Source organism: Xenopus laevis, chromosome 6S (genome assembly GCF_017654675.1).
Source record: "Xenopus laevis strain J_2021 chromosome 6S, Xenopus_laevis_v10.1, whole genome shotgun sequence".
NCBI classification, from domain to species: Eukaryota; Metazoa; Chordata; class Amphibia; order Anura; family Pipidae; genus Xenopus; species Xenopus laevis.
In genome coordinates, this window is record NC_054382.1 from 129,291,412 (window position 1) to 129,315,568 (window position 24,157).

The window sequence follows — 24,157 nt, forward strand, 5'->3', positions numbered from 1 at the left end:
ATAGGGAGTAGCTGCAGTGTTGGTGCGGGTAACTATGAGCCACTGCTGGTAACCAACAGTAAAACAAGCGCCTTTCTCCCCCAGCACGAGTAAGAGCAAAGCAAACTCCTTGTGAAGGAATATTATGACTGAGCGGAAGCAGCAGCTATTGGATATTGTCTCCCGGAAGTGGGTTCGTTTCAGAGCAGCGCAAAGTAAACCAATAAATAACCCGAGACAACAAAGTCCTTTGTGTTCTTCTTGTTATCCCTGACAAACACCAGAGTGCGAGGGAGGAAATTTAAATTGTAAGTGGAGGCTGCCTGATTAACAGCAGCTTCCGCCTGTCAGACGCTCTGCTCGTCACTTCCCAAAGCGACTACGTGTTGCGTCACCGCGCTTATATATGTGGTGCGTGACGTCACACTCTCGCGACGCGAATTTTTCCGACGTCTGGGTTCAGCTGTCCGGCAGGATCCGAGGAGCTGGACATTAATGCAACTGCGGGACGTTTGAACTGCGGGCTGGACTAAGGAAACCGGACTGTTGGGCGGTATGCAGGCGGGAGAGGCAGGGAAGGACAGACAGGGGCGCTGAGGAGAGACAGACACTGATGGGGAGGGAGGGCAGCACAGCTAATGCAGCACAGATAGGGCACATATGAGGGCACAGGGGGAAGGGCAGACATTGGGGAGTGACTGATAGAGGAGAGACAGACACTGGTGAAAGTTGGGGGAGGCAGGAGACACTGGGAGCTCTGGGCTCATATGGAACAAGCAAAGTTGTGATAGAGACTAATGTACCTGGGAATGTTGGAAGAGACTGGTGGGACTGAGACTCACAAGCTGCTGTGTAGCCATGGGGGCAGACATTCAAGCAAAGCTGAAAAATACAATGTAATTCTTCAGAACTCATCTGTTATCTACTGTGTATCCTGTGCTTGAATGGCTGCCCCCCTGGCTACACAGCAGCTTGTTTATATAAACTATAGTAGTACTTATCTGTTATCTACTGTGTATCCTGTGCTTGAATGGCTGCCCCCATGGCTACACAGCAGCTTGTTTATATAAACTATAGTAGTACTTATCTGTTATCTACTGTGTATCCTGTGCTTGAATGGCTGCCCCCATGGCTACACAGCAGCTTGTTTATATAAACTATAGTAGTACTTATCTGTTATCTACTGTGTATCCTGTGCTTGAATGGCTGCCCCCATGGCTACACAGCAGCTTGTTTATATAAACTATAGTAGTACTTATCTGTTATCTACTCTGTATCCTGTGCTTGAATGGCTGCCCCCATGGCTACACAGCAGCTTGTTTATATAAACTATAGTAGTACTTATCTGTTATCTACTCTGTATCCTGTGCTTGAATGGCTGCCCCCATGGCTACACAGCAGCTTGTTTATATAAACTATAGTAGTACTTATCTGTTATCTACTGTGTGTCCTGTGCTTGAATGGCTGCCCCCATGGCTACACAACAGTTTGTTTATATAAACTATAGTAGTACTTATGTGTTATCTACTGTATATCCTGTGCTTGAATGGCTGCCCCCCTGGCTACACAGCAGCTTGTTTATATAAACTATAGTAGTACTTATCTGTTATCTACTGTGTATCCTGTGCTTGAATGGCTGCCCCCATGGCTACACAGCAGCGTGTTTATATAAACTATAGTAGTACTTATCTGTTACCTACTGTGTATCCTGTGCTTGAATGGCTGCCCCCATGGCTACACAGCAGCTTGTTTATATAAACTATAGTAGTACTTATCTGTTATCTACTGTGTATCCTGTGCTTGAATGGCTGCCCCCATGACTACACAGCAACTTGTTTATATAAACTATAGTAGTACTTATCTGTTATCTACTGTGTATCCTGTGCTTGAATGGCTGCCCCCATGGCTACACAGCAGCTTGTTTATATAAACTATAGTAGTACTTATCTGTTACCTATTGTGTATCCTGTGCTTGAATGGCTGCCCCCATGGCTACATAGTAGCTTGTATATAAACTGTGGTAGAGTTTTCGAATTAAACCAGTTGTACCAGTGCAGAGCAACACTACATTTTATTGTCATTCCTTTAAAACACTTTCATTTTTTTGGTGTTCCTGTTCCTTTAATAGTGGCTGAGCAAATGATACACAATAGATTTCCAGCTCTAATTTTTTTTTATTGAAAGATAAAGAGTCTGAGAAGCAGGTCATTTGTAGCCTGTGAGGAATTCAGATTAAAACCAATGCCAATCCAATGCCTAATAAAAGATGACATAGTTCTAAGCAATTTAGTAATATACCTGTATTACAGATTTTCTGTTGTTTTTAATATATATATATGTGTGTATTTCTGTCCCTGTCTTTTCTCTGCACTGTTGATACAATGTAAGACAAGCAGCTGATTAACAGATCTGTCTTTGCTGCTGTGGAACTAAGACTTTTGCAACATTGTTTAAAAAGCAACAAGCCGGAGTTAAGCAAATGCTGTGTTCAATGACAATTGTTTTTACAAATAACTTAAAACTCTGCAAATTTTCTAATAAACGGATATTGGAAAATTGTGTTCTTTGATTAGGCAAACTTGAATTTTTGGGTTGACTTGCCCTTTAAAACATAATAATATTCATGAATTTACACTGGGTTTTTTTGTGATTTGTTCCAAGGTCCGTGAAGACAGGAGGAGGAGGAGGAGGAGCCAGGATGAGTAAGAAGCCTCCAAGCCGCCCTGGAATCACTTTTGAAATTGGTGCACGTCTAGAAGCACAAGACTACTTACAGAAATGGTATTTATCTATCTGATTCTTATTGTTTCCTTTTTTTGTCTTTGGTATAAGAACGTGTCTGTGACGGCACATGTGGGCATTAAAGGGACAGGAATGTTTAAGGATATGTTGGCACTGGTCTACAGCGTTGCATCTGCAGTCTGAGAGCTTAATCACACTGTATAATGTGACTTGGGGGCAGCCATTCAAGCACAGGATATACAGTAGATAACAGTTAAGTACTACTATAGTTTATATAAACAAGCTGTTGTGTAGCCATGGGGGCAGCCATTCAAGCACAGGATATACAGTAGATAACAGATAAGTACTACTATAGTTTATATAAACAAGCTGTTGTGTAGCCATGGGGGCAGCCATTCAAGCACAGGATACACAGTAGATAACAGATAAGTACTACTAAAGTTTATATAAACAAGCTGTTGTGTAGCCATGGGGGAAGCCATTCAAGCACAGGATACACAGTAGATAACAGATAAGTACTACTATAGTTTATATAAACAAGCTGCTGTGTAGCCATGGGGGCAGCCATTCAAGCACAGGATATACAGTAGATAACAGATAAGTACTACTAAAGTTTATATAAACAAGCTGCTGTGTAGCCATGGGGGCAGCCATTCAAGCTGGAAAAATTAGGAAAGGCACAGGTCACATAGCAGATAACACCATTCTATTGATCACTGCTTATCTGTTACCTATTGTGTATCCTGTGCTTGAATGGCTGCCCCATGGCTACACAGCAGCTTGTTTATATAAACTATAGTAGTACTTATCTGTTATCTACTGTGTATCCTGTGCTTGAATGGCTGTCCCCATGGCTACACAGCAGCTTGTTTATATAAACTATAGTAGTACTTATCTGTTATCTACTGTGTATCCTGTGCTTGAATGGCTGTCCCCATGGCTACACAGCAGCTTGTTTATATAAACTATAGTAGTACTTATCTGTTATCTACTGTGTATCCTGTGCTTGAATGGCTGCCCCCATGGCTACACAGTAGCTTGTTTCTATAAACTGTAGTAGTACTTATCTGTTATCTACTGTGTATCCTGTGCTTGAATGGCTGCCCCCATGGCTACACAGCAGCTTGTTTATATAAACTATAGTAGTACTTATCTGTTATCTACTGTGTATCCTGTGCTTGAATGGCTGCCCCCATAGGTACACATCATCTTAGGAAAGATGTGAGAATGGTTTCTAATTTTATTCCTAAACAGAAGAACATCATCCTCTTTCTTTCTTCTGACAACTTCCTTGACTACTTGGTGGTCAGACTGGTGGGAAACTGACCAGCAGGTGGTGCTGTTGTAACAAAATTCATTCATATTAACAGTATATGTATCCTTTAATATCTTGGCATTAAAGAAAAATAAATAATGAATTTACATTGCAGAATTGATTAGAATAGCACCATCATCATTTTTACTTTCTCTTATTTTAAAAGTTTACTTATCCTTTATTTAAAAAAAGTTGCTAATGGAAGTCTTCTGAGCTTCCATTTTTTGACCAATATCTCTACTGTAAGGGTAAAACTCCAAAAGCATTTTTCATCTGATTTTTTTCATCTGATCCAACATACAAGACCACCCAATAGCACGCGATTTTGTAGGATTCTACAAAATCTGATCCCCTAGGCTAGAATATGAAGGCAAACTTCCACCAAGCGATTCGTTTTTTGTGTCCACAGCCTTACACGTTTCGTGTCATAAACACTTACTCATAGGCTATCTTTACGTGTTGATAACGCGAAACGCGTAAGGCTGTGGACACAAAAGACTGTCTTCACTTTGAACTAATCGCCTGGTGGAAGTTTGCCTTCATTGAGTGTCTGCTCCAAAATGTTTTTCGGTTTGTCTACTCCCTGTGCTGAGGGCTCAGGGCTGTGCACCTGTCGGATGAAGAAGCAGCGTTGACATCCAACAGTCGTGTCGCGTCAGTTGGAAAACTTTACATGTGGTTTATGCATCAGATTTTTCTGTTAGTCCCATTATGTATCAACTCATGTGACTACAGCCGAATGCGTTTTTTCGATCCACCATTTGTGGAAATTAGCCCTAAGTGTTAAGAAAGGGCGCATTATACATGGGGTTTAACTGAGAGAGAGAGAGAGAGAATCTGGTTAAAGGGGTGGTTCACCTTTAAGTTAACTCATAGTGTGTTATAGAATGGCCAGTTCTAAGCAACTTTTTAATTGGTCTTCATTATTTATTTCTTATAGTTTTTGAATCATTTACCTTCTTCTGACTCTTTCCAGCTTTCAAATGGGGGTCGCTGACCCCAGCTAAAAACAAAAGCTCTGTAAGGCTGCACATTTATTGTTATTGCTACTTTTTATTACTTGTCTTTCTATTCTGGCTTCTCCCATTCATATTCCAGTCTCTTATTCACATCAATGCATGGTTGCCAGGGTGATATGTGCCCTAGCAATCAGATGGCTGAAATTTCAAACTGAAGAGCTGCTGAATAAAAAGCTAAATAACTTGAAAACCACAAATAATAAAAAATTAAAACCAATTGCAAATTGTCTCGAAATATGCCTATCTACATCATACTGAAAATTAATTTAAGGGTGATTAACTCCTTTAGATACCTTTTGCTCAGAATTGCTAATGAAATTGAAATTCAGTGTATAAATGCCAAAAGATGTTTCATTGTGCAAGTTCATATTCAATGTTTTCTCATGGTCTGCTCAGTGAGATACTGTACAATTATGCTCACAATAGTGTTGTGCGGGCCTCCCTGAAACCCGCGGGTCTGGCGTGTTCGGGTCTACTCCTACACAAAATCTTGGGGTCGTGGGCAGGTCCGGGTCTAGCTCTCCCCGCCCGCCACCTAGCAGTTCCGGCGCCTGAATTTATAGACTTCCGCCTGCCTCCGCCCTGCCCCTTTTATAATGTCATTGCGGGGCTGTTGTGGGGTCTATAAATAGAGGGTAGCAGAGGTCCAGTCCGGGTGTGGTTTGGGAGGTTTCGGGTCCGGTCAAGTTGAGAAATTATCGGCCAGCAAATCACTAGATCCCAAGGCCACTTGCACCATCAGAATTTACCATTGATTATTTATATAGCACCGGCTGATTTTATCATGATGTAATAAAGATGGCAGCAGCTTGTTTATATAAACCGTAGTAGTATTTCTCAACCAATCGTACCCATTTTAGCAGGGCAGGGTAACATTACATTAAGGAACATATTTAGCAAAGTTAAATATGTTTCTAGAATTCCTTTTCTACTTCGAATAAATTAAAGGGGACCCGTCACCCCAAAAAAATCCTATTTTATCATGTTAGTCAAGCAAAATGAACTTTAATTACACTATATAAATTATTAGAATCTTGTTTCCATCAGTCTGGGAATTCATAATTATAACAAGCAGGCAGGAGCCATTTTGTGGACACTGTTATTAAGACAAGTCTTGTGTCATCTCAGAATCTTGTTTGTGCACCAGAATGGGGGACCTGATGTCCATCCCCATGTCCTGGTTACACAATTAAATGGTGAAGAGAATGGGGAATGTGGGGAGAGTAGTGACATCTAGGAAGTGCTGAAAGGAACAGTAACACCAAAAAATGAAAGTGTTTTAAAGTAATGAAAATGTCATGTAGTGTTGCCCTGCACTGGTAAAACTGATCTGTTTGCTTCAGAAACACTACTATAGTTCATATAAACAAGTTGCTGTGGAGCAATGGAGGAAATTGAAAAACGGCTATATGGCACAGGTTAACTAATGGATAATAGATAACACCATTAGACAGACAGAGCTTATCTGCTGTGTAACCTGAGCCTTTTCTCCTTTGAATGGCTGCCCAAATTGCTACACAGCAGCTTATTTATATAAACAATAGTAGTGTTTCTTAAGCAAACACACCAGTTTTACCATTATATTTTCATAACTTTAAAACACTTTTATTTTTTGACGTTACTGTTCCTTGAATGGAAAGTGAAAGTAATTGTCTGCCCCGCCTCTATGCCCAAGGCATAGAGGAGGGGCAGGCAATATTTGATTGACAGCTGAGATTTGTACATGAGCTTACAACAGCTATGAATGCTTTAATAAAAAAATAGAAATTGGATTTTATGTTTGATTTGAAAAGGACTTTTATTATACAGATTTTTGTGTCTGGGTGACAGGTCCACTTTAACAAATTTACACATGTTTACTTATTTATTGCAAAATCAGAATGTAAAAAAATAGTGGGCGGCGTCCAGGCAGAGAGTGGGCTGGGCCCCTCTTAAGATTTTTGCAGGGGGGCCCGGCGCACTCTAGTTACACCACTGATGAAAGGGCATTTGTAAATAAAGTCCAATTTTTGGATGAAAATCATGTATAATGTGTGTCCCAACATGGCTATGTCATCAGGAGTTCCATTCCCCCCTTGCAAAACAACCAAAAAAACAAAAACCTTTTGTTTCCCCTTCCAGAAGGAAATAATTGTTTGTGTTGTACACAGCCATATCTTTTTGATATAAGTTTTGTGGTGCTTCAACTTCTGGTCTGTGCTCTGTGCAGGTACCCCTCAAAGATAGAGAAGATAGACTACGAAGAGGAAAAACTGCTGATCCATTTTGAACACTGGAGCAGCCGATATGATGAGTGGATCCACTGGGACAGCAGTCGACTCCGCTCTCTCGAGGAGCACTCATTGATGAAGGAGGAGCTCCGAGATGATGAAGAAAATTTCGTAAGGGCATTTTTCAGTTTTTAAAGTCGAGGCAGAATAATGAGTATTTTCTAAATGTTATATGTGATCATTTAGTTTGCTGCAATCAAGATGGAGCTTAAAGGGGAACTATCGCAAAAATAAAAATAATATAATCGTCCTCATACTGAAATTGGAAACTTTCTAAATACAATCAATTAAATATACCGTATTGTTTCTGATATAATCAAGTTTATCTTCACCATTCCTCTCTCTTCATGCAGCAGTTGGGTGTCCGATATTCATTGACAGTTAGATCCAATATATCTTATAGGGGGGTCCTTTTGCCTAGAAGATGTATTAGAGCTCACTCTATTAAACTCACCAGACATCCTGTCCTGATTGGATTGAGCACTGTAATGGTTACTCTGAGCTCAGGAGAGGGGATTAGGATTTAAAAATAGGATCAGACAGCTAGAGCAGAGTTTCTATGGGAACCAGCAATGCTATCTCTTCATTGGCTGCTAGACTGGAGGGTGTGTTTATTAATCTGAGTTGAGAAGAACTGAGCATGCTCATGATCCAACAGCCAAAGGCAATTCCAGAGGGAGTGGGTTAGAGGAGCAGAAGGAATCCTAAGTGATTAAAGGACATGTAAAGCCTACACATTCTTACCATGCATAGAAGTTGGTCAGATCTTCACCACCCAAGCTACATAATGTGTACTGCATATACCCCTCCATTTACCAGCACCATCACATTTTCCTAAAACAAATAGCAGCTTTCACCCTGCAGCCTTTTTCCCTCTGACACATCATCAATAACATTGAGACTTGTATGATGTAAAGTTCATGCAGTGCAGAATGCAGGTTACACGGGCACAACATACTTTGATAAAAAAATAAAAAATAAAAAAAGTTCTTCTGGGCTTGAGCAGTGTAATGGTTAAACTGAGCTCAGGAGAGGTGGTTAGGAGAAAAAAATAGGAAAAGACAGCTAGAGTTTCTATGGGAACCAGTAATACTATCTCTTCATTGGCTGTTAGACTCGAGGGTGTGTTTACTAATCTGAGATGAGAAAAACTGAGCATGCTTATAAGTCAACAGCCAAAGCAAATTCCTGAGGGAGGGGGCAGAGTGGGTTAGAGGAGGAGAAGGAATTCTAAGTGATTAAAGGACATGTAAAGGCTACATTTTTCTACCATGTATATAAGTTGGGCACATCTCCCCCACCAAAATGACATTCTTTTTACGGCAAGCATCCCCTCCATTTGCCAGTGCCATCACATTTTTCTAAAACAAACAGCAGCTTTCACCTGGGCGCCATGCAATTGAAGAATGCATGCTAACACAGGCAAAATTTACTATGATGACAAGTCCTGATTGTATTTAAAAATAGGATCTGTGTTGAGAAGAACTGAGCATTCTCATGAGCCAACAGCCAAAGGAAATTCCACAGAGGGGTCTGGCTGGGTTAGAGGAGCAGAAGGAATCCTAAGTGATTAAGGGAATGCCACCTTGAGCAACCAGAGGGCCAGTCATTTAGATATTTCAAAGAGGCTCTTCAGTGATTACATTTTTGGGTGGGAGGTTTACATGTCCTTTAAGATTGATTGATTGTAGGCTCTAATGAGCAGGGCCTCTCTTCCTCCTGTTGAGGTCAGTATTTGTATCTGTATGTCTAATGTATATACTAGTGATATTCAGCTCTGCCTGACCCCTCTGGGTTAAAGCCCTAATCACATGTATAGCAGGTATGAGCCAATCTTCTTTTTACTGTGACTCTACATTACTTCACTTCTGCCTCCAGCAGCCTCTATTTATAGTAGGGATGCACCGTATCCACTTTTATGGATTCAGCCGAATACCGAACCAAACCCTAATTTGCATATGCAAATCAGTGAGGGGGAGGTAAAAAGAGAGCTGCTTCGTGTGCGGCTAAAAAAAATGTCACTTCCTTATTTTGTGACATTAAAGTCACATGATTGTAAGAATTCGGATTTGGTAGAACAGGCACAAGGATTCGGCCGAATCCTGCTGAAAATGGCCGAATCCTGCTGAAAATGGCCGAATCCTGGATTTGGTCCATCCCTAATTTATAGGCATGCGTCTGCTGCACCCAGCACCTTTGTGACATCAGAGATGACTGGGACGGGGCGGAGCCTATTAATAAGGGCTAATTTAGGGTTGGCTGCAGATTGACCCACACATCACTTGTATATACCATTCTATTGCTGAATGTGTTATATGTCCTTTATAAATACTGGTAGGGGATTCGTTATCCAGAAACCCGTTATCCAGAAAGCTCCAAATTATGGAAAGGCCGCCTCCCATAGACTCCATTTTATACAAATATTCTGATTTTTAAACAATGATTTCCTTTTTCTGTGTAATAATAAAACAGTCTCTTGTACTTGATCCCAACTAAGATATAATTAATCCTTATTGGAAGCAAAACCAGCCTATTGGCTTTATTTAATGTTTATATGATTTTCTAGTAGACTTAAAGGGGTTGTTCACCTTTGAGTTAACTTTTAGTATGACGTAGAGAGTGATATTTTGAGGTTATTTGCAATTGGGTTTCATTTTTTATTTTGTGGCTTTTGGGTTATTTAAATTTTTATTCAGAAGCTCTCCAGTTTGCCATTTCATTAGTCTGGTTGCTTAGGTCCAAATTCCCCTAGCAACCATACATTGATTTAAAAAAGAGGCTGGAATATGAATAGGAAAGGCCTAAATAGAAAAATTTGTAAAAAAAAAAAGCAATAACAATAAATGTGTAGCCATACTGAACATATGTTTTTAGATGGGGTCATGTGAAAGCTGTGAAAAGCTGTAAATGTGAAAGCTGTAAAGAGTCAGAAGAAGTAGGCAAATAATTTAAAAAAAAACTATAAATACAAATAATCAAGACCAATTGAAAAGTTGCTTATAATTGGCCATTCTATAACACACTACCTTTAACTGAAAGGTGAACCACCCCTTTAATGTATGAAGATCCCATTTACAAAAAGATCCATTATCCGGAAATCTCCAGATCCCGAGCATTTTGAATAACAGGTCCTGAACTTGTTAATAAATAATATTAATGTGCTTCATCTGCTTAATATTTACTATCTCATCTCTGTAAGATGCCTTTAAAAATATTAAAAAAAATATTTATTTTTTTGCTAATTGAATGATCTTTGCATAGGATTTTAAAGAAGGGGAAGAGGTGTTGGCCCGATGGACTGACTGCAGATATTACCCAGCCAAGATTGAAGCTATAAACAAGGAAGGTACGTTTATTTGCTACTCTATATTGTTTTTGTAGACCACACCCCGTTGTAACATAATAGAAAGACTATGGGGCAAATTCACTGTGCGCCGAAGCGCCTAACGCTAGCGTCAGTTCGCTAGCGTTGGGCATTTTCGTTACTTCGCAAATTCATTAACGGACGCTGGCGTAACTTCGCTAGTGTAACTTCGCACCCTTACGCCTGGCAAATTTGCGCAACGGACGTAACTACGCAAATTCACTAACGCGCGTATTGTTCTGAACGATACCTTTTACGCTAGACTTCCTTCGCCACCTCAGACCAGGCGAAGCGCAATAGAGTAGATAGGGATTGCTTCAAAAGTTAAAGTTAAAAATTTTTCTAAGTCCCAAAAAACGGTGGTGTTTTTTCTATATTATGGGTGATAGGCTGAAAAAGATGTAAAAAATTTTTGGGGCTCCCCTCCTTCCCCCCTACATTTCCTAACTCATGGCAACTTAACTATACAGTGGGCACATGTGTAGGGCAAAATAAACATTTTATTTGATGTTTTAAAGGTTTCCCAGGCTTGTGTAGTGATGCTACATATTCCTCCATTGAAATTTGAATTTGGCGCCGTATGCAAATTAACCATCGCTAGCGTAACTTCACTTCGCTTAGTGAATCAACGCTAGCGCAACTTCGCAACCTTACGCTACCCCTGAGCGCAACTTCGGATTTTAGTAAATTTGCGGAGCGCTGGCGAAACTACGCCTGGCGAAGTTACGCCTGTTACTACGAATCTTAGTGAATGTCCCACAATGGGAGGAGATAATGTTGTTTAAAATCTATATCTCTCTCTATCATTTCTAGGGATGCACCGAATCCTTCTGCCCGGCCGAACCGAATCCGAATCCTAATTTGCATATGCAAATTAGGCGCAGGAAGGGAAATCACACGACTTTTTGTCACAAAACAACGAAGTAACATTTTTTTCCCCTTCCCACCCCTAATTTGCGATTCGGTTCGGTAATCGGCTGAATCCAAAACAGTGGATTCGGGGCATCCCTAATCATTTCTCTCTCATTTCAAATCTAACTTTTAGTATGTTATAGAATGCATAAGTCTTAGCAACTTTTCAATTGGTCTTCATTTTTTCTCTTTAAAGGGGTTGTTCACCTTTGAGATAACTTTAGCATGATGTAGAGAGGGATATTCTGAGACAATTTGCAAATGGTTTTCATTGTTTATTATAGAAGGTTTTTGAGTTATTTAGCTTTCTATTCAGCAACCCTTCAATTTGCATCTTAAGCAATCTGGTAGCTAGGGTCCAAATTCCCCTAGCAACCATGCATTGATTTGAATAAGAGACTGGAATATGAAAAGGAGAGGCCTGAATAGAAGGATCAGTAATAAAAAGTAGCAATAACAATACATTTGTAGCCTTACAGAGGATTTGTTTTTAGAAGGGGTCAGTGACGCCCATTTGAAAGCTGCAAAGAGTCAGAAAGAAAAGGCAAATAACTATAAAACTTTACTAACGCTGCTTTACTAACGGTCGCTGTCGTAACTTCGCTAGCGAAGGAGATAGACTCTGGCGGTACTTCGCTTCCCAAAGCCTGGCGAATTTGCACACTGGCGAATGGACGTTACTCCGCAAATTCACTAAGATACGGATTTTACTGAACGTTACCTCTTGCGCCAGACTTGCCTTCGCCACCTCAGACCAGGCCAAGTGCAATAGAGTAGATAGTTGAGTCCCAAAAAACGCTGGCGTCTTTTACTTTTCTCAGGGTGATAGGCTGCAAACGAGTCAATTTTTTTGGGGTACCTGTCTTCCCCCCCTACATTTCCTAACATATGGCACATAAACTATACACTGGGCTCATTTGTAGGGCAATATAACAACTTTATTTTTTTAAGGTTTCCCGGGATTGTGTAGTGTAATGTATTTGCTGCAACATATACGTCCATTGTACTTTAACTTCCCAACGTATACAAATTAGCCAACGCTAGTGCAACTTCGCCATTTGGCGCCCTGGACGCAACTTTGGATTTTAGTGAATTAGTGCTGTCCTGGCAAATCTACGCCTGGCGAAGTGTTGCAATGTGAGTGAAGCCGTCGCTGGCGAATTTACGAAGGTTGGAAAATTTGCCCCTAAGTGAGAAGCCAAATTACCAATTTCCTTGTTTAATTATCTGTTTACATACAGGCTTCCCACATTGGATTGTCACATATCTACATGAAGCAGATCAGAAGGGATACAACAGTGCATCAAAATAAACAAAAAGAATACAAAAAAGAAAGAAATGCAAGAGAACAGAAAAACTTCCTTGTACTATTTATTAAAATATATTTTTATGGATACAGGTATGGGACCTGTTATCCAGAATGCTCGGTCCTGGGGTTTTCCCGATAATGGATCTTTCTGTAATTTGGATCTTCATACATTAAGTCTACTAGAAAATCATATAAACATGAAATAAACCCAATAGGCTGGTTTTGCCTCCAATAAGGATTAATTATATCTTAGTTGGGATCAAGTACAAGCGACTGTTTTATTATTACACAGAAAAAAAAATGGATTGTTTGGATAAAATGAAGTCCATGGGAGGCAGCCCGTGTGTAATTCGGAGCTTTCTGGATATCAGGTTTCCGGAGAAGGGATCCTATACCTGTATTTCTTTTTTGTTTATTTTGATGCATTGTGAGTAAGTGCCCCAATAGGCACGAAACGCGTTAGGCCGTTGTCTACTATGTCCTAATAAACTTTTTGTATTTTTTTACCACCCTTGACTGGTTTTCTATTTTCATGCCTTAAATCTACTAGAAAATCATATAAACATGAAATAAACCCAATAGGCTGGTTTTGCTTCCAATAAGGATTAATTATATCTTAGTTGGGATCAAGTACAAGCTACTGTTTTATTAGGAGATGGGAGATGGCAATTCCGCAATTCAGAACTTTCTGGATAATGGGTTTCCGGATAATGGATCCCATACATGTAGAGGCTGCCAGGGACGAGCTTCTGGGGAATCGCAGCCTTATAAGAGCACCCACTATGTGTTACCCAGAGATTTAATTATTTTCTTATGTCAACACAAGTGTGTTGTAATTGTGTTTTACAAGGGGTTGTATCACAGCCTTAGCATGAAAATATGTCTTTTCTTCTATAGGAACCTACACTGTGCAGTTTTATGATGGAGTCATTCGATGTCTGAAGAAAATTCACATTAAATCCATGCCAGAAGATGCAAGGGGGCAGGTAAGGTTTTACAACCAATCTTCCAGTGTTTTTATTTCTGAAAGGGGTGGTTCACCTTTAAGTTAAAGGGATCCTGTCATCAGAAAACATGTTTTTTTCAAAACACATCAGTTAATAGTGCTGCTCCAGCAGAATTCTGCACTGAAATCCATTTCTCAAAAGAGCAAACAGATTTTTTTATATTACATTTTGAAATCTGACATGGGGCTAGACATTTTGTCAATTTCCCTGCTGCCCCTGGTCATGTGACTTGTGCTCTGATAAAAATCTGTTTGCTCTTTTGAGAAATGGATTTCAGTGCAGAATTCTGCTGGAGCAGCACTATTAACGGATTCATTTTGAAAAAAATTATTTTCCCATGACAGTATCCCTTTAATTTGTTGTTAAAGAATGGCCAATTCTATGCAACTTTTGAATTGGTCTTCATTATTTATTTTCTATAGTTTTTTTTAATTATTTGCTTTTTTCTTCTGATCCTTTCCAGCTTTCAAATGGGGGTCACTGACCCCCATCTACAAAACAAATACTCTGTAAGGCTACACATTTATTGTTATTGTTACTTTTTATTACTCCTCTTTCTATTCAGGCCTCTCCTATTCATATTCCAGTCTCTTATTCAAATAAATGCATGGTTGCTAGGGGAATTTGGACCCTAGCAACCAGATGGCTGAAATTGCAAACTGGAGAGCTGCTGAATAAAAAGCTAAATAACTCAAAAACCACAAATAATGAAATGAAAACCAATAGCAAATTATCTCAGAATATCCCTCTCTACATCATAGTAATAGTTAACTGAAAGGTGAACAACCCATTGAATGTTACAAATAATAAAACTTCACAGTTTCCTTTCTTCCTTTCATTTCAGGATTGGATCGCGCTTGTTAAAGCAGCTGCAGCAGTGGCAGCAAAGAATAAATCAGGGAACAAGCCTCGGTCCAGCATTAACAGCACTAAAGACAAAGAGGAGAGAAAGTGGAGCAAAGGGCCCTCCAAGAAGGAAGAGACCGTTCTGTGCAAACATTTTGGCATCTTCCACAAAGAGGAGGAGGAACCTACATCGAGCAGGAACCTGGCCAGTCCACTTACAGTCTTTACAGGTCTCTAATATGTTAATAAGTGGGGAAGTTTACTCCTCTTTTTTGACATGAACTCATTCATACGGACTTGTGTAAAAAAAAGAAAAAGGCATTTAAACATACACTCTCTCAGATGCTGAATATATAGATATATTTAATTTGTTTTGCACAGACTTGGCAGTACAGGGAGTCTTTATTCTAGGTAAGGCCGACTCTATGAGCTCATGTCTAAAGGGGGCATATTTTTTCCCCTTATAGCAAAGAAGTCGTGTATATATATACAGTTGTGCTCATAAGTTTACATGGTTTAGTGGTTGGCTGAAGACATTTAGGGGCAAATTTACTTACGGTCGAATTTCGAGGGTTAATTAACCCTCGATATTCGACTGCCGAATTGAAATCCTTAGACTTCGAATATTGAAGTCGAAGGATTTAGCGATATTCCTACGATCAAATAACGATTAAATCCGTCGAATCGAACGATTCGAAGGATTTTAATCCATCGATCGAAGGATATTCCTTTGATCAGAAAATTGTTAGGAAGCCTTCGACTATCGACTATCGAATGGTCGAATAGTCGAACAATTTTTAGTTTGAATTGTTCGAGTCGAAGTAGCCCATTTGATGGTCGAAGTAGCCAAAAAAAACATTCGAAATTCGAAGTTTTTTTCCTCTATTCCTTCACTTGAGCTAAGTAAATGGGCCCCTTATTGTCAAACAACTGTGTTTACTCTTTTTAAATCATAATCACTAAACAAACTACCCAAATGACCCTGATCAAAAGTTTACATACCCTGTTTTTTTGGCCTGATAACATTCACACAACTTGACACAAAAGGGTTAGAATGGCTATTAAAGGTAACCATCTTTACCTCTGATCTGTGTGCTTGTAATTCGAGGCTGTGTATAAAAGGTCAGTGACTTTCTGGACTCCTGACAGACCCTTGCCTCTTTCATCCAGGGCTGCACTGATGTTTTTTGGATTCTAAGTCATGGGGAAAGCAAAAGAATTGTCAAAGGATCTGCAGGAAAAGGTAGTTGAACTCTATAAAACAGGAAAGGGATATCAGAAAATATCAAAGGAATTGAGAATGCCAATCAGCAGTGTTCAAACTCTAATTAAGAAGTGGAAATTAGGGGTTCTGTTGAAACCAAACCACGGTCAGGGAGACCAACTAAAATTTCAGCAACAACTGCCATAAAAAATTTTTTTGGTGATGCAAGGAAAAACCCATAAATAACTTCAGATGAAATACAAAAAATACTTGAAAAAAATTTGCACTCATCAGCCCAGAAGTTGTGCATGAGACGTACTTGGACATTCCAACATGACAATGATCCAAAACACCAAGGCCAAGTCGACCTGTCATTGGCTACAGCAAAATAAAGTGAAGGTTCAGGAGAGGCCATCTCAGTCTCCTGACCTCAATATCATTGAGCCACTCTGGGGAGACCTCAAACGTGCAGTTCATGCAAAACAGCCCAAGATTTTACGGGATCTGGAGGCTTTTTGCCAGGAAGAATGGGCAGCTTTACCGTCTGAGAAGATAAAGAGCCTCATCCACAACTGCCACAAAAGACTTCAAGCTGTCATTGATGTTAAAGGGGCAATACACGGTATTAAGAACTGGGGTATGCAAGTTTTGATCTGAATCCACTATTTTGGATTCGGCCAAATCCTTCGCGAAAGATTTAGTCGAATACCGAATCCTAATATACGTATGCAAATGGGCGGTGGGAAGGGGCAAACATTTTTTACTTCCTTGTTTTGTGACAAAAAAAAAAAATATATATATATATATAGATATATATATATATACCTGTATTCTTTTGAATTGCTTAAAACATGGGGACAACGTTCATACCCCTTGCAGTTAGCAAGATTAAAATCCAGGACACCATTAGGTGAGGAATAAATTAAATTAGTACACCCCCACTTCAAATGGCTCAGATAACACGCACGTAGGCATCAGGTGCACGATTAGAACATCATTACTCAGCATTTTGAAGGAGGTTTGCCATATTTAAACCTCAGACATTTAGGGGGTTATTTATCAAAATCCAAATTTATCGAATTATTTTCTGAAATATACTCCGACCAAATCCGCACGGGTTATTTCCCGTTATTTATCAATAAATTTTCCCGAAAAATTCCAGTTCGGGAAAATAACCCGAGAAAATCGTCTGAAAATTCAAACTATTTGAATTTTTCGGATTTTTGCCCGAAAACCACCAAATCTTCAGATTAATGCACAATACCCAGCGCAGATCAGGATATCTTTGGGACTTCTGCTATTGACTTATATACAACCTAAGAAGGTCTGAGATGCTGGATTTTTGGATTCTGACTTCTTCCATCCTTGGGGTGGAATAAATCATGAAAAATGTTATATATTTTTTTTTTCACTAAAATTTTTGGCATTTGGATTTGTGAAGGCCTTTCAAAACAACTGCCAACTGCTCAGGTCTGGCCGTCCAAGCATGTTCATTCCGAGAGTAGACCGCAAAATGTTAAAAGAAGCCTCTAGAAACCCTAAATTGACCTCATGGGTAGGGTTTTGCCACCTGGTCACTATTTTACCGGCCCAAAAATGATGGTTGACCCCAATGTTATTAATAGGGAAAACATCTAAATATATAGGAAGGACGGTATTTTTTTCCAAAAAAGTTGGCAACCCTACTCATGGGACCTGCAGAAGGCTCTTGCTACTGTTGATGTGAAAGTGCCTCTACAGTCAACTTTAACTTGCATGGGAGGTGTACAAGGAGGAAACCTTCGCTCTTCAAGAAACCTTCGCTCTTCAAGAGAAGCATCAAGGCCAGACTGAAGTTTGCAGAGAGAACACAGACAAATACCAGGACTTTTGGAATAATGTTCTTTGGACTGATGAGTCTAAAATGTAATTATTTGGACAGCAGAACAGAGGACATGTTTGGCGTAAACCAAGTACAGCATTCCAGGAAAAGAACCTCATACCATCTGTGAAGCATGGAGGTGGAAGTGGCATTATTTGGGGCAGTGGCGTAACTAGATATTACTGGGCCCCACAGCAAATTATTTTTCAGGCCCCCAAAATGTTTAGAGGTTGACTTGTTTCTCATATATTTATTGAAATTGTATATGAATTAGGGCCTCGTGCGGCCCCTATACCTCCTGGGCCCCCCTGCAGCCGCAGGGTCTGCTTCCTCTATAGTTACGCCCCTGGTTTGGGGATGGCCAGATCACCATCATAGAATCCACCATGAATTCTACTGTGTATCAGAGCGTGCTTGAGAAACGTCAGACCATCTGTAAGAAAATTAAAGCTGAAGCAACATGATGATGACTCAAAATATACCAGTAAACCCACCAAGGACTGTCTGAAAACTTAAAAAAATGGAGATTCCTGGAGTGGCCGAGTCAAAGCCCAGATCTTAATCCCATTGAGATGCTGTGGGTGACTTGAAACTGGCCGTACGTACAAGAAAACCTTCAAACATCTTACAGCTGAAAGAATTCTGCATTGAGTAGTGAGGCAAACTTTCCTCCGACCCACCGATTGCCAAATCTGGAGTCCGGAAGGAATATTTTCCCCTCTGAGGCAAACTGGAGAGGCTTCAGGTGGGTTTTTTTTTGCCTTCCTCTGGATCAACTGGCAGGCAGGTAAAAAAAAGTTAAAAGGTTGAACTTGATGGACATGTGTCTTTTTTCATCCTACTATGTTACTATGCACAATGTTACTATGTCAGAGACTAGTAGATGGCAACAAGAAGCATCTCACTGCAGTTATTTCAGCAAGTAGGTATTAGGGGGAAGGGTGTCCTGACTTTTTCCTCAGTTAGAATACACATTTTTTTTTATTGATATCTTTTGTCTAATGAGTAAATCAAGGTTTATTTTTGTTGTTTACCTGCAATTAAAGTACTTTCTTTTCCAGAGATAAATAAAAACAAGATTAAACGTCGATATGTGAACATTTCTTAATAAAGAACTGAATATTTAATGGGGTGTCCTAATTTTTTCACGACTGTATAAATGTATACTGTAGAACCCCCATTTTACATTTTTCAGGGGATCAGAAAAAAATGATGTAAAATCCAGGAAAATGTATAATCAAGGAAATGTATTATGCATAATATATAGGTGGGACCACAAAACAACAATGTAAAATGAGGGGAAACTTAAAATCAGGGGATGTAAAATGGGGGTTCTACTGTAAATACGTAGCAATATATTAAATCCATTATGGATCCAAAATTAACATTTTGTTGTTTTCCCCCCTTTAATTAGATATTACTTTGCCAGAGACTCCAAAGATCAGTATTCAGCCACAAGAGGACGAGCTTTTACTGAAGAGAAAACTTAGTCAGACAAGTTCGTTTCAAGCAAAGAGAGCTCGTCTGAACAAAATTACAGGTACTTGCTTATGTTGCAGTCAAACCCCAGGCAGAAAAACTCATTCATAGTGTCTCCATACTGTTTCCTAGCGATTTTATTCACCACCCCAGTCGTTCTGCTGTTTTGTAACTCCTACAACTTTGGCAAAATCAAATGATTCTGGGCATGGAAGTGGGGAAAAAACTTGATAGACTGGGGATTAAATGTGCACCGAATGCACCGGAATAGCACTCGGAGCACTTCATTTTCCGAAGTCGCCTTAAGTTGGAAACTTTGGACGACTTACGCCGGGAGACTAATCTCCCTGAATCCATGCCCCTGTGTCTCTGCCCTTCAAGGGAACATGTCATGATTTTTATTTCTAAATGACACTGTTTACACTGCATATAATTCACTCTACAATATAAAATTTCATTCCTGAACCAGCAAGTGTATTTTTTTTAAGTTAAAATATTGGTGTGTAGGTGCATCTCAGGTCATTTTGCCTGGTCATGTGCTTTCAGAAAGAGCCAGCACTTTAGGATGGAACTGCTTTCTGGCAGGCTGCTGTTTTTCCTTCTCAATGTAACTGAATGTGTCTCAGTGGGACCTGGATTTTACTATTGAGTGCTGTTCTTAGATCTACCAGGCAGCTGTTATCTTGTGTTAGGGAGCTGCTATCTGGTTACCCTTCCCTTTGTTGTTAGGCTGCTGGGGGGAAAGGGAAGGGGTGATATCACTCCAACTTGCAAAACAGCAGTAAAGAGTGACTGAAGTTTATTAGAGCCACATGATTGGGGGCAGCTGGGAAACTGACAATATGTCTAGCCCCATGTCAGATTTCAAAATTTAATATAAAAAAATCAGCTTTTTTGAGAAATGGATTTCAGTGCAGAATTCTGCTGGAGCAGTACTATTAACTGATGCAATTTGAAAAATGTTTTCCCATGACAGTATCCCTTTAAGGATTTAAATTTGGTTTGGTCGGCTAAAGGATTCAGCTAAATCAAAATCCTGCGGAAAAAGTCCATTTATCCCCATACATGGAATCTGTGTCCCTTCAAAAAATCCAAAATGACAGCAGCAGCATAAATTGCACAGGACATGTCAGATTCAGACAGTGGCATATAAAGAAGTGGCTATAATGAGGCATTCCCTAATTTACATATGCATGGGCGTTGTGTATGTGGCCAGCCAATGGATAAAACCTTGTTTGCTCACTGCTGTAAAGCTTGAATTATGCAACCTTCTCGCACACTTTACGAGTGCTTGTGCTTTCTTATCAATTATAGTGTTTATCAATGCTCATGTGGGGCGTCTCTGTGTAGCCCAAGTCTTCTACTGTCTAATATTCAGAGCTCAGTCCACCAGGTGGCGCTCTTAAGGTGGCCTTACACTATTGCATCCGCTCGTTTGCTGAGGTAGCCAAAAGAGAGAATCTTAACCCGATATGCCCACTAACAGCTGGGCGATATTGGGCGAATCCGAACGATCAGATAGCAATGCTGTGAATGGGTGCCGACAGGGTCACAGGACCGCATCAACTGCACAGAAAAAAAATCAAACTAGCCCAATCGTTACGTGGCCGATTTTCGGCCTGGTATCGATCAGGAGGACCTGTCGGAAGCCCCCCCACACACGGCAGATAAGTTGCCGAATCGGTCTAAAGGACCCAAATTGGCAGTTTTAATCTGCACGTGTATGGCCACCTTTAAGACCCACATACATGGGCTGATAAAAGCTGCTGACAAACCGAGTCGGCAACTTATTGGCCCGTGTGTGGGTACGGTTTCCACCCGGCCGGTAAAACCAGCCGGTAAAACACCTACCGGGCCGGTATTACAAATTTACTAGCTGCCGGTAATTTGTAATACCCTTAAAGGAGAAGGAAAGCTACCGAAGCAATATCGACAATAGATAAGCTATAATAACAGCTCTAGAAGCTCTCTGTTTATTTAGGATAGCAGCTGCCATATTAGCTTGGTATGACATCAGTTTCTGCCTGAGTCCCTCTCTGGGCTCAGATTACAGCAGGGAGGGAGGGGGAAAATGGAGGCAGAGAGGAGCAAACTGAGCATGCTCAAGCCCTAGCCCTGGAGGTTTAAGCTGAAAACAGGAAGTCTGATACAGAAGCCCATGAGTACACAATAGAAGGAAAGAAATGTGCTGTTTCTTTTGACAGAGGACTCAGAGCAGCATTACTTTGAGGGTTTACTGGTATATTTATAGAGACCTTTCTGATAAAGCTTACTTAATTTAACAAAAACCCTTGCCCTCCAGTGGAAACATACCTTTTCTTCGTCATCTTGCCCTCGCGTGGCGTGGCCCGGCCCCTTTTACGGCACACCCGGGCTGCTCCGCCCCTTTTTGCATCACAGCCCGCCCCTATAGTTCCCGCCTCCACCACTGGGCAGTAAATTTTTTTTTAAAAAGGTGGCAACCCTATGTGTGCGCCCATCTGATCAGGTAGGTTAAAATATCCTGTTGCAACTTTTCGTAGATGCGATCCGACCGCCCGTTTGGCCTCCATTCTGAGTCGATCATTGGGCCCTAGGGCCCACAATTGGATCAGCCCGATATCACCCACTTCAATGTGAGTATATCGGAGAGAGATCCGCTCATTTGGAGACATGAGTGGATCTCCATATGCCAAACGAGCGGATCTCCCTGAGTATGGCCACCATTAGGCAGACTGAGTTGATGCCATTATACTATAATACAATTATTCTTAGCATTGTTGTTCATTTCTTCTCATTAAAGGATTATTGGCATCTAAAGCCGTTATTTTGGACGACACAGAACAGAAGGACATCGTCTCAGAAAAGACATCAAGGCTGGAGGAGGTATGAAATGGGAGAATTTGTCTTTTGCAAGATCCCAGCAGGGACCCACTACAGGGCTTTAAGTTACCGAAACTATTCTCAAGCCGCTAAAATCAGTGCCTGTTTCTGGATCAGTGCTTTGAGCTGTAAAATCCATACGCTGATTTTTCTTTTTTCTAACTTGGTTTTTGCCAACCAGCCTCTATATGTTGTCCCACATTTATCGTCTGTGCATGCCTTTTCATGGCCCTTAAAGGCAGATCAGATATCCACCATGACTTGGAATCAGGTGCTAATAGTTCTCCTCTTGTAGTGGTACTTATACTACTTTACTTGTCCCTCACGGGCTACCATTGTGTTGCCTTTTTTCATTTGTACCTATAAAACTAGTTTAATCAATGTCATGGCCTGAAAAGCAAAAAAAACAAAAACAAATAATGAGTATTTAATCTGGTATTTTAAAATATCACAGTTTTCAATTAAAACTACAATTATCATAATCGGGAAATTCTAAATGAAGGAAAAATTAATATTAACCTCTTGGTTTTTAGATAAAATTGTATCTTTTTTTTGTATGCCAGCCAACAACATTAGAATGTAAGCTCTTCGGAGCAGGGGTTTATTGTGTCAATGCAAAGAAATACAAAGCCATATAATATAGGTTTATTGTTGCCGTATAGTTAATGATTAATTATGAAAGGTTGTTGTTTGCAAAATGAGAAGATACAGCTTTAACATGACTTCAGAGCCCGCTCTGTCCACTGCAAAACAAATACAGCTGTGGGATCCGTTATCCGGAAACCCATTATCCAGAAAGCTCAGATTTACAGAGTGGCCATCCCCCATAGACTCTATTTTATTCAAATAATCGAAATTTTTAATAGTGATTTCCTTTTTCTCTGTAATAATAAAACAGTAGCTTGTACTTGATCCAAACTGAGATATAATTAATCCTTATTGGAGGCAAAACCAGCCTATTGGGTTTATTTAATGTTTATATGATTTTCTTTGGGTATTTCGATCCAAATTATGGAAAGATCCATTATGTGGAAAGCCCCAGCTCCCGAGTATTCTGGATAACAGATCCCATACCTGTATAGCAAAGAGGTATATCTGAAAATGGAATTTTCATTAGTATTATCCTATGATGTTTTTATGAAAGGAACATGTAATGCAGCACTTTACAGAGAATGCCTATGGTTCAGTATCTTGTAGAATATAGTACTTAAAGAAAAACTCAAGCCTAAAAACGAATATGCCTAAAATATGCCCATGGCGTGTATTTTTATATTGAATTTATACTACATTGAATTTACACTACCAACAGAGAGGTTCAGCAGCTCTATAAGGGCTCTTACTGACGAGCGGTTGAAGCCGCGCTCCCCTGCGTTCCGTTTTTCTGCTTTCAGCCACAGTGGAGCGCAGGAATAGAGCTTTTTTCAATGGGGCTGTACTCATACAGGCGCGTGTAGGCGCCGAACGCAGGTTGACACGCAACATGCTGCATTTTTCCTGCGTTCGGCGCCTACACGCGCCTGTGTGAGTACAGCCCCATTGAAAACAGCTTAATGTGTCTATTCCTGCGCTCCCCTGCGGCTAAATGCAGAAAAACGGAACACAGGGGAGTGCAGCGTCAACCGCTCTTCAGTAAGAGCCCTAACCATAATAATCCAGGCTTTCAAAATTGTCCGCAGCAGGTCCCCATCTTGGATCTTGTTAGGCCATCTTTTGTGTGTCAGTGGCTCTGCACATGCTCAGTGGGCTCTGGGCTGCTGTTCAGAAAATCATCAAGCAGAAAATGAGCTTTCACGCTGATGCTGTGGGGATTATTATTAAAGGAGAAATAAACCCTAAAAATTAATGTGGCTAGAAATGTCATATTATATACACTGAACTTATTGCACGAGGCTAAAGTTTGAGCTTGTCAATAGCAGCAATGATCCAGGACTTCAAACTTGTCACAGGGGGTCACCATCTTGGAAAGTGTCTGTGACACTCACATGCTC

The 24,157-nt window shown here is 40.3% G+C and overlaps 1 protein-coding gene across 7 annotated transcripts in view; it reads left to right on the plus strand.

Moving 5' to 3' along the window:
• Nucleotides 1-298: 298 nt before the first annotated feature.
• phf20l1.S (PHD finger protein 20 like 1 S homeolog) overlaps nucleotides 299-24,157 on the plus strand; it is a 76,692-nt gene continuing 52,833 nt past the window's right edge. For 2 of the 7 annotated variants that reach the window (XR_005962328.1, XM_018223975.2), the window contains exons 1-8: nucleotides 321-532; nucleotides 2,641-2,760; nucleotides 7,265-7,436; nucleotides 10,587-10,671; nucleotides 13,808-13,896; nucleotides 14,762-14,993; nucleotides 19,243-19,368; nucleotides 22,090-22,172. Coding sequence is in view for 6 of the 7 variants with exons in the window: in XM_018223975.2 (XP_018079464.1) it covers nucleotides 2,678-2,760; nucleotides 7,265-7,436; nucleotides 10,587-10,671; nucleotides 13,808-13,896; nucleotides 14,762-14,993; nucleotides 19,243-19,368; nucleotides 22,090-22,172 (870 nt within the window). In the remaining variant the exon portion in view is untranslated. Of the gene's footprint in view, nucleotides 533-2,640; nucleotides 2,761-7,264; nucleotides 7,437-10,586; nucleotides 10,672-13,807; nucleotides 13,897-14,761; nucleotides 14,994-19,242; nucleotides 19,369-22,089; nucleotides 22,631-24,157 lie in introns of those variants that run through there. The other 5 variants (XM_018223976.2, XM_041568026.1, XM_041568027.1 and 2 more) reach the window with 5 other exon arrangements.